Raw genomic sequence first — 12,862 nt, forward strand, 5'->3', positions numbered from 1 at the left:
CAACACCTGAGGAAATAACATAATATGCATTAATACATGCACATCGTGAATTTTTCTATGAATCGGTAGCGAGTAGCGTCTCATAACTTGTGGGTTGTTGAATTTTCATGCATTTCTGTACGTAAAAAAAAAAAGGAATTGAATTTGGATCGAAGGTAATAAGAGACAAACAAGAACATAAAAGTGTAATTAAACACATACAAAATATATAAACGGAAGTAATATATAAGTCATTGCGTACGCATTCATCTCCTTTATTTAGGTTTCTATGTAGTAATTAATAGAAAACATACATATTTTCTTGTTCGAGACAGTGATGAAAGCATACATATATAACGGCTGGCTAATGTCCTCGGGCTTTTACGTATATGTTTTCCTTAATTTCTACAGATCACGTAAGTAAGTTTTTAATTATTGTTGTTGTACCAGAACAGTTTCTGGAGATGCTCAACGAGTTTTTCGTCAATTTGGAACGCTCTGCTTAGAACATCAGGATTGATGGGAGGATCGGCCCCGAAAACTGCATTGGCTATGGTGATGACTCCAGGGTTCTGGCTGCTAAGACCAGCAAGTGCTACGGCATTGTCGTGTCCAATGTTGAGTTGGAAGTGAATGAGACCAACTGGGAAGACAAATACATCTCCCTTGTACAAGACCTTGCTGATCAACCTGTTATCGGGATTGGATGTAACGAAGCCAACGTAGAGAGTGCCTTCCAACACTACGAGGATCTCTGAAGCACGAGGGTGAGTGTGAGGAGGGTTTAGACCTCCGTGTGGTGCATAGTCTATACGAGCTAGGGATATCCCAAGAGTGTTCAATCCGGGGATTTGGTCCACGTTTACCGCTGTCACGGTTGAACCAACCGCATTTTCCGTCGGTCTCGGAATTTGGAGCCCGGAGAAGAAGAAATCTTCTGCTTTGGCAAGCTTTGGGTCCTGGCAGAACCTCCCATTCACAAACAATCCTGATCGAACAAAAATAATTAAAGCATATTATAGACGTCTTTAAAAGTTAAAACAAGGCAATAAATTTAGATCAACTAACAATCTACAATAGTAATTATTAAGCCACCCAGCAGGGAATCCTGATCAGTACGTTCACAACTCCGAACTGTTTACAAGTTTGCCACCATATCACTAAATTGTCCATGTATCTGTAGTTATACTACGATGTTATGTGCATGAGTGCATCACATATCATTCGAACACAGATAGTACGCTAACTTGACGAACAATCTTCATATGCTTCATGCAGTATGGAAGCCAAGATTGGAAAGTAATCCCAAGATTAAGGTTTTTCAATTCCTTAAAGAACCAAACATATATAGCTAGGAAACTTAATTATTTGATAAATGAGAACATAAGATAGGTAATACCATCGGTGCTATTGATTGCTACGCAGAAGTCCTGTAGAGGACTGGGGTCTTGGGCAGAGACAAGGAAGGTTGCCAATGCAAAGATGGCAAGACTAGCAATAGGCAAATGAGCTCCTTTCATTGTTAACAAGGTTGCTCGATCTATTCTGCTAGCTAGCTAGGTTGGTTCTCTCGGACTTGTTTTTCTAGATGAGCTGCTTTGAGGTGGGATGAATATCCTACGTTGGGCAAAGCACTATTTATAGTCGAAGGGGGGTGTGAATGTGTGACATCTCAATATTTGGATCTTCTCTTCAGTGGTAGTAGGTATAAATACTTGGTTTCTAGATGTACCGTACGTTTAGAAATTAGCACGTTCTACTTCTTTTATCAACTCGTGTTAAATTAAAGCAAAGAATGTAACGGTGGTTCGCGTACTTGTACTTAACATTTTTGTGTAGAATAAATGACTTTCGTATATGAAAGTAAAAGTTTCTATAATTTGACGGACATCAGTCAAATTGTCCAACTACTGATCTAAGTACTTGATCTAGGACCACTAAATCATTTATGTCAAAATTCAATAAACACTACCATATACCGATTGCAAGAAGCTATCTAAACCAGTATTAGAACCAAAATAATGAATCCTTAAACCATCAGGTAGGTGAAAATCACCAAATCTCAATTCTTGGTGAATGGATGGCCTAAAAACTTGAAAGAGCTCGAGAGATCTACTTCGATAGTAAAAAGAACAAAACGAAATAGATGGCCGCGTGAAGTACGTAGTAGGAGGTAGAAAGAGTAAAAGAAAAGAAATTAATTCACTTCTTTTATTTAGCTATTTGTCATATTCTGTCAGTTAACAACTTAACATGAGTTGATTAGGTCAATTAAAAATGAAAAATTGGCGGAGGTATACGCAGATTGCAATTTTTGTGGTGCAAATTGAACTCCCCTAACACTGATGAAAACGAAAAACGAAAAACGAAAAAGTTTGGAGATCATCTTGAATATATAGAGAAAGAGTGAAAAAGTTTACTAGCATATCTCATTTTTAAACTCTGATTATTCTAGAACTTTGGTATTTCAGAATGATTGGTACTAAATTGTATTTCTTCTCCCTTCCACGTGCAATCCCTCCATGGTTTGTTTAATCCCTTAACTCGTTAGATGAAGATGAAGACGATGACGACGATGTTATACCAGATATTAATAGAGTTGTTAAACGCGGCTAAATTTGTTAAGAGTACAGATAGAAATATTAGGTAGTGCATACTGCATAAAGAACTACCATTAACTAAGGTAATTACTAATTAGCGTTCCAATGTTTATCTATCGATCCATCACTAATTACCATTGTAAGCTTGCTCTCTAGAAAAAAACGAAGGTTGGCTCCAAATTTGAAGACGAAGGCGACGTGAGAAATTCTCACGAAGCTTTATATCTATGATTTTGCATGTATGGGTATACACATGTCGGATTAAGTTTTTATTTATCCTCTTTATTAGAATTTATCAGACATATGAGGTCAGATTTGTGGTCCCTTCCTTTATTAAATAAAAAAAAACTCTGAGAAAATGAATTCATCTGACTAGACTAAAGCGAACGTCATATATATGATGTTGAAGCTTTACACATATGAAAGGAGCCGATTTACACCAGTAAGAGAAGTGAGAAATTAGTAATGAATAAATCAATAATAATCAAATGGAATTGAAACAATTACTAAAGAGAATTTAACTCAGCCATACCTTTCTTCGAATCAGATAGAGAAGAAACGATGAAATTGACGGTGAAGTTAGAGATGGAAGTACAAGAAAACTCATCTGTTATTACACATATTTTACAACACGCATTGAGAGGAACATAAGAGCCCCATAGAGAGGACCACGGATGGTAAAATTGATTTCCTAAATAGAGAGGAACGTATGGAAGAGGCCCATGCAATTTCTTGTCCTGTATAATTATTAGCTGATTTTTTTTTTTGAGAAAGAATTGTTAGCTTATATATAAAATAGCATGGCAGACATAAATTAATGGATGTGGGTATATTTTCTTTACGAGTCTTCTTTCTGTGGCACAACTTTATTACGTGATCTAATTTTAGTACAGTCATATTCCTGGCCTGAAAGTGTAAACTCCGACCACTTTTAAATGATGTTCTCAAAGTAATCCGACTCTGTGACGGTCTGGTTGCTCCAAATTTGCCCCAGAATGCTGCTAGTATTTCCATTTTCCACATTACAGGAAACCTGAAGCTCAATCTTACTGAGCGATCACCCAAATGACTAGTATTCAAGTGATCTGTTGCATTCAAGACTCGACAAGCAACAACAATCAGGTAGTTTTTTGTCGCGTCCCATGAACATTTCTCAGATAAAGTATAACTAACGTTCCCCAAACAAAGTATAACTTGGATCGAAAGGCAACTGATTCTGTCTGTCACTTCCTGGGAAATCTACCAGAACTCACATCTTTTGTTTATCCTCCAAACACACGATATTCTTCAATGACACAATTCCAGGCAAATAATACACAGAAAGAGGGGACCAGTACGTACGTGCCATGTCAAACCGATATTCAGACATCGACTTGGATATTTCAGTACAAAATAGCGATCGAATAATAAATTTGAGATCACAGAGCAATTCAAAGTCTCCCTATTTCTAAAGAACTTGGGGGGAGAATCATTTCTATCAAGAGCTGTCATGAGATTTAATTGAAGCTAAAGCGTACTGGTAGTTCATGGAAGGAAGCATTGACAAAGAGATTGGTCCAAAATAATTTGGATCATCATTAAAATTTACCAAGCTCTCTAATGTTCCACTAATCAAGCTAGTAAGCTACTGGATCGGAGTTCTTGAGTTTGTAGAGCTTAAGAACTACAGGAAGTTCAAGAAAATTACCTTCTTTCAAGTAACGAGAACCTCGTCCAAGTCCAACCACACGACGCTGCCCATATAGCGTATGACTATACCCCTTTTGGCTTAAAGCTTGTCAAATGTTGTAATAACCCAAATTTTCGGATTCAAATTATATGAATTCTTAGAATTTATTAAACTGGAAAAATTGAATAAATTGCATTTTTCGTTTCATGACGATGTCAAAACGAAACGGAACTGTATTCAGAAATTTAAATTTGTAATAACCCGATTTTTCAGAACCAACTATTGGCTTGATTTAAAATTTATTGAGTTTGTAAAATTCATTTAAACGACTTTTGTTTGCTTTGCGAAGTTGTAAAACGAAAAACGGAAACGTTATCAGAACGTTATTTAGAAAAACGTTACGTTTCCGCGACGCGAGAATCGACTTTTACTCCGTCACTTATTTGTGAAAACTTCCTTCACGGAAGTTGTAGAGCTCGTCGATACGAGTTCGTTGACACATCACGCGTTCGAATCGGATGTTGAACGTGAAAGTTATTAACGTCGACAGTTAGTTTCCGATTTGGAAAAGGGTATAAAAGGAAAAATTGAGGGATTAGGGTTTCCATTTTCGGAAACCCTTCACCCCGCCTCCCTTTCCCTCTTTCTCTCTCTCTTCTCTGTCGCCTTCCCCCGGTTTTCTCTCTCTTTCAAATCGCCTCCGACGATCTCACCAGCCGGAGCGACGTGGTCCTCACCGCCTCGCCCTACGACCTCGCAAGGTCCTCTGCACGCGACCCCGAGCTCAACGCACCGCGCCTCGCCGCCGTGAGCCTCCTCGAGACAACCCGAAGCTCGGAGATTACCTCCGCCGTTCCACGTGTCTTCGTCGGCGAGGCTAGGGCACGGGGACCAGCTCGCCATCGCCACTGCTCCTCCTTGGCACCACTTCCGACCAATCGGGGCTCAGATCGTGTCACCGTCGCACTCTCGGCTCAACTTCCACCACCGCCTAGTTCTAGCACCTCCGGCGACGTCACGGTGGTTTGGAGGAACGAGTGAGGTAAGGGATTGAATACTTGAGATTGTGTGTTTGAAATTTGTTGAATTTGAGTTCATTTTGTGGAGATCGGAGGAGGAGGGTGGATTACCGCCGCCTTAGGCAGCGCATGTGGGGTGCGTGTGGTAGCTTAGAGGCGGTGTGAGACCGTGGGGATGAAGAGGGGGAAGAAAGAAAGAGACAGTAATTTTGTAAAAATTTATTTTTACGTTCGGTGGATGTAAAAAGTGATTTACGTACAGTGATTGTGAATTTCTTTTACGTACGGCAAATGTAAATGTAAATTACGTTCAGTAAATGTAAAAGTAATTTTGGAAGGGTAAAATGGAAATTATTTTTACTGGACAGTATTTACTGTGAATAGTATGTATACGTACAGAAATACGTAAAGAGTATGAATTCGTACATGAAGACGTATTTAATATGTATTGAATAGTACATACGTGAATAGTAACTCAGTGAACAGTAATTTCGTAAAACCAGAAATTGCTGAACAGTAACATATTATTAATGTTTCGGCATTTAAAATTTACGTAACGATTATAAATTCTTTTCTTATCTTTTCAAGGTGATCAATAATTCAAGTAAAGGAATTACTTTCGGAATCGTGGAATTACGCTCGAGATTATAAGGTGAGTAAAATCTCACATTTATGGATATACCCTTGCGAAGATTCAAGATTTTGCAGAATTTTAAACAATGAAATATGACATGTATATGATATAGTGGAATATATATTTGTATAAATGGTAAATAGGTACATATATATAGTTTGCTATATTATATACTGTCATGATTTTGTTGTGAATATGTTCATTTGGTGATGAGATTTATATATCGAGCATGTGATTTGATTTGTACAATATGACATGATGATTATTGTACGTGGTTTTAACATTGAGTTTTGTTAAAACGTGTTTGTCTTTGGATGTGTTTTATGTCTTCAGACGAGTTTATGTCTTCGGATGTGTTTTATGTCTTCGGACGAGTTTGGCATGTCGGAACCTAGCCTTTGGCCGGGCGAAAGTTACGATTCAGTTAGAGCTCTTCAATTTTGGGGTCGCAATTTTGGGGTCGTTACAAAATTGGAGAAACGTTACATTTTGTGACTTGAGAGTTGACTTCAATTTTCGTTGTTCGTTTCCGAAAACTTCCTTTCTTAAAACAGAAACCCCTCTCTCTCCCCCCCCCCCCCCCGGCAGCCTTCCTTCTCCCTCCCTCCCGACCCCGACCCCTCCCCTCTCGAAAATCTCTCGGCAATCTCGCCTCACCGCCGACCTCAAAGGCACCGCACGGCCTCCAGCTTCCAACCTTGGATGCTACACGTCGCCATTCACCGCGCCGAAGCCTCTTCGACGACTTGAAGGTTCTGCGACTCGCCGTCGTCCAAGCGTTTTTTCCGGCGATGCAAGCACTTGGTGATAGGCCCTCTCCACCTCTCTTCACCCCCCGATGCCACCTACAAGAGGATTGGGACTTGAATCGCGCCGCACTTTGTCCATCACGAAATCAAGCACAGTCACCGATTGGAGCTCCTCCGGCGACTTCCCGGCGGTCCTAGGGCCCGATTTACGTACGAAAATGTCTCCCTTTATGCGATCTACATGTTTGTGGTTGAATTTGTTGGATTTGAGGTAGTTTCGGAGGAGGAGACAATGGCGCGTGTGTCGCCGTCTGAGATGACGCGTGTGTCGCCGTCTGAGACGGCGCGTGGATGGTTGTGGAGGTGAGGGAGACGACATTAAGCCGTGCAAGGAAGGAAGAGAAGAAAAGAAATAGTTTTGTGCGGCGCTGGGCAAGCCACGCTTGGCGGCGTGTGAACCCCACGCACCGCCACGTGTGGCGACGCGTGAACAGTGATTTCCGAACAGTAATGTTTTTGTAAAAAGTTATTTCTGTACAATAAAAAATGTAACAGTAATTTACGTACAGTAATTATAAAAGTAATTTCAGAATAGTAAATCGGTGATTAGTATTTACTGGAACAGTAATTACAATGAAACAGTACATTAGTGTACAGGAATACGTAAACAGTATGTACATGAACAGTAATATGTGAATAGTATTTATGTGAACAGTAACTACGTAAAAATCGTAAATTGCAAAACAGTAGTACTGATCCGGCATTTGAGGTTTACGTAACGTTTATAACCAATTTATTATACAACTAGGTGATCGACAAAACAAGTGAAAGATTTGCTGTAAGTATTGTGGAAATAACCTCAGGAAAATAAGGTGAGTAAATCTCACTATGACGAGTATACCCTTAGCGGTGATTCATAATTACGCTTTATTTTAAAAGACCGAACTATAATATGTATATGATATTGTGGGTTGTGTATGTGTATAAATGATAAAAACGATACATATATATGGGTTGTTATATTATATGCTGTCATATTCTTATTTCCAAATGAGTTTATTTATAGCACTAATATTTATTCTATTTGAGCATGAGTCGCTTGGTTTTTGTACATTAACATGTGAGGATTGTATTGTACGTGATGTTAACTTCAGTCATGTTAAAACGTTTTTTCTGTCTTTGGACCTGTCTTCGTACGTGTTGGCATATTAGAAGCTAGCCTTGGCCGGGTGACAGTTACGATTCAGTTAGAGCTCTAGTCTATCTGCCGGTGTACTGCATGAGGGGTAACGGATGAGTACCTGGGTCTCATGAGTACCCGTATTATAAATGTATTCGGGTAAACATATGGGTTGCCCAATTTCTCATGAGCACTTATATTTTCAGATATTATTTTATTAATGGGATACAGAGAGACAGTTCATTCCGAACTGTCGGAATGACCTGTCTCTCTGTATCGAAGGGGAAGGAGAGAGAGCAAAAGCGACTCATGACTGCAATTATAATTAAATGTTTTCAGTATTTTTCTCTTGTATTACTATGCGTGTTATACTGTTGTTTTACTCATACGAGCTGCAAAGCTTACCGGGTTTGTGTTTACAATCCCGATGCACCTATTTGATGGTGTAGGAGATAGTTTTGCAGGTGTGGATTAGCAGAATTGGAGGGCTACTCTGAAGATTTCGAAGTTTCATTATTTCTTTTTGTGGTGAGGATTGAGAGGATTTTACATTTCCATTTGTTATAATGCTTGAATTATAAACTAGTTTTGTAATAATCGAATCGACTGAGATGTATTATGAAATTGGTTACGATACGCTGTGAGCCTGTGACTATAAGATGATTTCGATTTATTTGAAATTGTTTTAGAGTTTTTCATGGTTTCGATTATGAGTTTAACACTTAAAATTTCGGAGTTGTGACAAATGTTTACATTTGAAGCTGATTCCGATCTGATGTCAGAGGCTTGCTGTAATAACCCGAATTTTGAGAAACTAAATGTCGAGTATTTTTAAATTGTTAAACTTGTGAAATTAATTCAAGACGACAATTGGAGGTTTGCGACATTTTGAAACGAAAACGGAAACGTTCTCGGATAATTTAATTAGAAAACGTAACGTTACCGCAACGTATAAATCGACTTTTATTAAGTTGCTCGGTTGCAAAAACTTCCTTCACGAAAGTCGTAGAGCTCATCGATACGAATTCGTGGACACGTCATGCGTTCGAATCGGACGTCGAACGCCAAAGTTATTAACGTCGGAAGTTCGTTTCCGATTTTGGAAATAGTATAAAAGGAAGGAGAGGAGATTAAAAATCAGAAAATCAGATTTTTCTAAAAATCAGATCAGGTACTGTTCACCTGACCCAAAAACCTTCTCCGGCCGATTTCTCCACCATCCGACGTCGTCTCGTGTCGTGCCACCTATCAAACTGACGGGCTCGACGAGCTCCATCTTTTGGGCTACGCCTTGCACTTCGGCGACAACCACACACGGTGTAGCAACCGCCGGAAGTTACTGCTGTGGCGGTGCCGCCTCCTCCGGCCACCATGACTCGAGATTCTTGTGGGGTTTTGCTTGTCTCAGTCCCAGCAACATTCCCACAAAATGAATCGAGCCAAATCGAAGTGTAAGTACCCGAATCAAAATTTCAATTTCTAGGGTTTGTGAATAGTGCCGAATATATGTTCTTCGTTGTTTGGACTGTTTAGGCTCGGATTTAGAACTTGGTATCAACTAGGAAGTTGTTGGAAATGTTGTTTAGGTTGTGGTGGTGAAATTTGGTGATGATTGGTGGCGGTCGGTGAACAGTAACGCCGCATGAATAGTAACTGTGAATAATACCCGCATGAATAGTAACTGTGAATAGTACCGGCGCATGAATAGTGATCTGAAACAGTAACTGTGAATAGTGATCTGTAACAGTAACTGTGAATAGTGAACTACAACAGTAATTTGAACAGTGCATGTTAGAATATTAACTGTGAACAATGTTTTGGTAAAAACAGTAACTGTGAACAGTTTTTGTAGAAACAGTGATTAGTAAACATGAACAGTGTTTCGTGAACAATGTTTTATGAACAACACTTAGCTGTGTTGAACTCGTTACCTGATATTTTAAGTATCATTTTCTAAGCATTTATCGTGCTATTAGGTGACTGACGAAACAAGTGAGGAAATTACTTTTAGGGTCGTGGAAGTTGCACGCAGGAAAGAATGTGAGTAAAATTTCACTTATTTACGAATCTACCCTTGCGGTGATTCAAGATTTTGCAAGAGTTTTTAATATTGAATTACGACACGTATAAAATATAGTGGATTACATATATATCGTATAAATGGTAATAAGTACATATATATATAGTTTGCTATATTATATACTGTTATGAATTCATTGGAATTGGTCATTTCGAATGACGAGAATTAAATATTGAGCATGTGATTTGATTTTTATACAATATGAGGTGTGATTATTGTACGTGGTTTTAACATGAGTTTGTTAAAATGTTTTGTCTTCGGACGAGTTTTTTTTTGTCTTCGGACGTGTTTATGAAATATGACATGTATATGATATAATGGATTATATATATATATTGTATAAATGGTAAAAATGTACATATATATATAGTTTGCTATATAATATACTGTTATGATTTTATCGTGATTTTTGGTAAGGTGATTATTGTGGAAATAACCTCAGGAAAATAAGGTGATTATTGTACGTGATTTTAACATTGAGATTGTTAAAATGTTGATTTGTCTTCGGACATGATTTTTGGTACAATATGATGTGAGATTATTGTACGTGATTTTTAACATTGAGATTGTTAAAATGTTGATTTGTCTTCGGACGTGATTGGTACAATATGATGTGAGATTATTGTACGTGTTTGGCAAGTCGGAACCTAGCCTTTGGCCGGGCGAAAGTTACGATACAGTTAGAGCTCTAGTCTGTCTGCCTTAGTACTGCATGTGAGGTAACGGGTGGTTATCTGCTCATGGGTACTCAAATTGTTTTGGATGTTGGGTAGCGGGTGGGCTATCCAATATCGGCGGTGTATTACGAGAGGGGTAACAGATGTGTACCAGCGTTCTTGGTACCCGTAATATAAATGCATTTGGGTAACCAGAAGGGTTACTTAATTTCTCATGAGCGTTTTATTTCATATTTCTTTGGGACGACCAGATGGGCCGTCCATTGACTCATGAGTGCATTTATATTTGTTTGATATCTGGATTTTCGTATATATTGATATGCGAGTTATATATTTTCATTTTACTCATACGAGCTGTAAAGCTTACCGGGTTTGTGTTTACAATCCCGGTGCACCAATTCGATGGTGTAGTGGATAACTCCGCAGGTGTGGATTAGCGGGAATTGACGGACCGCTCAGAGGACTTGAAGTTATTTATCTCCAGATTTGACTGAGTTGTATTTTGAACTCAGAGATGATCCGCTGTGGCATTTTAAATGATTTTGATTCGTTGAAATTGTTTGGTGTTTAACGACTTTGAAATTTTGAGTTTTTAAGCTCGAAATTTTGGGGTCGTTACAGTTGGTATCAGAGCCTAAGTGCGTATTTGGCGATTATCAATATCATCCGGGAGCGATGATCCGACTGCAGGCGGGCACCCATCACATGCTCCTCGGTATTGATATGTCGCCGGGTACGCGAGAGTATTAGGAGCCATACCTTATGGTTTGGTCATGTAGGGAGTATTGTGATGATACTCTGATGGTTCACCTTCTTCTGAAATTCCATGATTGATATCAGTTGGATCTATTTTGTCGAATTTGAGACTTCACATGTATGACGGAGTGTTAATTGTTGAATGGTGATGAATTTGGAAAACGGCCGTTGACAGGGCCGAGGACGGACGAGAGGTCGAGGCCGAATTAGGGCTGCAGGTCGAGTCCGCAATGTGGAGAACCTTTATGAGGAGGCTGCTCCACGGGAAAGACAGGTTGATCCTATCGCTGTCGTTAGAGATTAGAGTCGTGTGCTGAGGTTGATCAAGGACATTAGTGATCTGCCAATGTCGTCGTTTCATGAGGCCTGGATCATATGGTAGCAGACCATTGGATCGAGAGAATTGGGACTTACTTGGTGATGATTGAGTGCTTTGAGTTGGAGAAGATGATAATAGCCACGTTCAATTATTGATAGTTCGGTAGAGGAGATGTTAGGATTGATTCCTACATCTCTGAGGAACTCTTTATGTGTCACTTCGCGTTTGGAGTGTTCCTCGAATTGGAGACAATGAGAGGCTTGTCCTATTGTGAGTGGAAATGGAGAGTTCTCTGCTTAATTGATAGTGATTCCGGACCACTCTATGATGTGACCTGAGGAATTGATTGGTTGAGGCCGCAATACGTGGGGATTAATTGTTTGACATGGTGGGTTCTTTCATAGACCCAGGAAACCAATGTTTCGTTATCTTTGTCTCGAGTCGGATAATGCCATGAGAGCTTGAGTCATGGCATATGTTGAGTATGGGGATCTGAAGTAGTTATCACAGACATCGTTGTGATAACTGAGTAAAGTGAGACATTTCAGGAGATACTGTGTTATAGCACCTATAACGAAGACGCCGTATGGACTGAGACAAATGAATTCAAAGACTTAATGACTGGTGCGATCAGCTTAGAGAGGCTATAATACTCTCTGAGTTTGACATGCGATTCAGATACTGAAATGCTAACAGGTTTGAGTATATAGTTTCCTATCAGGGCAGAGAACTATCAAGGAGTCTTGATAGAGAGCGTTGACTCTATATTGAGGGATGTTCAGTGTTTAAATGTTGAGGACTAAATTTTAGTTATGCAACTAATCTAAGTTGAAGCCTAACAAGGTTGAGATATTATGTTCAGGTAAGAGATGTGTAAACCATAGGTTGGAGGTGGTTAACGAAAATTTTCGTGACTAGCATCTCTAATGATATTGGTAACAGAGTGGTAGGGCGTATGATACGACCATAAAGTGGTAATACAATTATTGAATTGAGATTCACATTTTGTCGACGTAACATTCCAAACTTGTTTTGGTTCGGTTATAGACAATTGATGTTACGCATTGTCCTTGGGTGAGCAAGAAATATAAGGTGATGGAGAAATCTCAATGTGGCGATATGAATTAATTATTTGCTAGATGAACATTTAAATGAGAACGCTGATCTTTCAGGATTTAATTATTTTGGTGTTGGGGATTG

The 12,862-nt window shown here is 39.1% G+C and overlaps 1 protein-coding gene across 1 annotated transcript; it reads right to left on the reverse strand.

The window, feature by feature from the left end:
• Positions 1-407: 407 nt before the first annotated feature.
• On the reverse strand, positions 408-1,509 carry LOC126785984 (germin-like protein subfamily 1 member 20). Its single transcript, XM_050511683.1, has 2 exons — positions 1,379-1,509; positions 408-979 (listed from the first exon to the last, which is right to left on the reverse strand). Exons 1-2 carry the CDS (start codon positions 1,497-1,499, stop codon positions 408-410), a joined length of 693 nt encoding a protein of 230 aa, XP_050367640.1. The 5' UTR covers positions 1,500-1,509.
• Positions 1,510-12,862: the final 11,353 nt, after the last annotated feature.

Source organism: Argentina anserina, chromosome 3 (assembly GCF_933775445.1).
Source record: "Argentina anserina chromosome 3, drPotAnse1.1, whole genome shotgun sequence".
NCBI classification, from domain to species: domain Eukaryota; kingdom Viridiplantae; phylum Streptophyta; class Magnoliopsida; order Rosales; family Rosaceae; genus Argentina; species Argentina anserina.

Bases quoted from the DNA above. Each gene is read 5' to 3' on its own strand.
- LOC126785984 (XM_050511683.1), bottom strand. From the start codon at position 1,499: ATGAAAGGAGCTCATTTGCCTATTGCTAGTCTTGCCATCTTTGCATTG. The intron at 980-1,378 runs GTATTACCTATC...CTTTAATTATTT, and splicing joins AGCAATCAATAGCACCGATG to TTGTTCGATCAGGATTGTTT.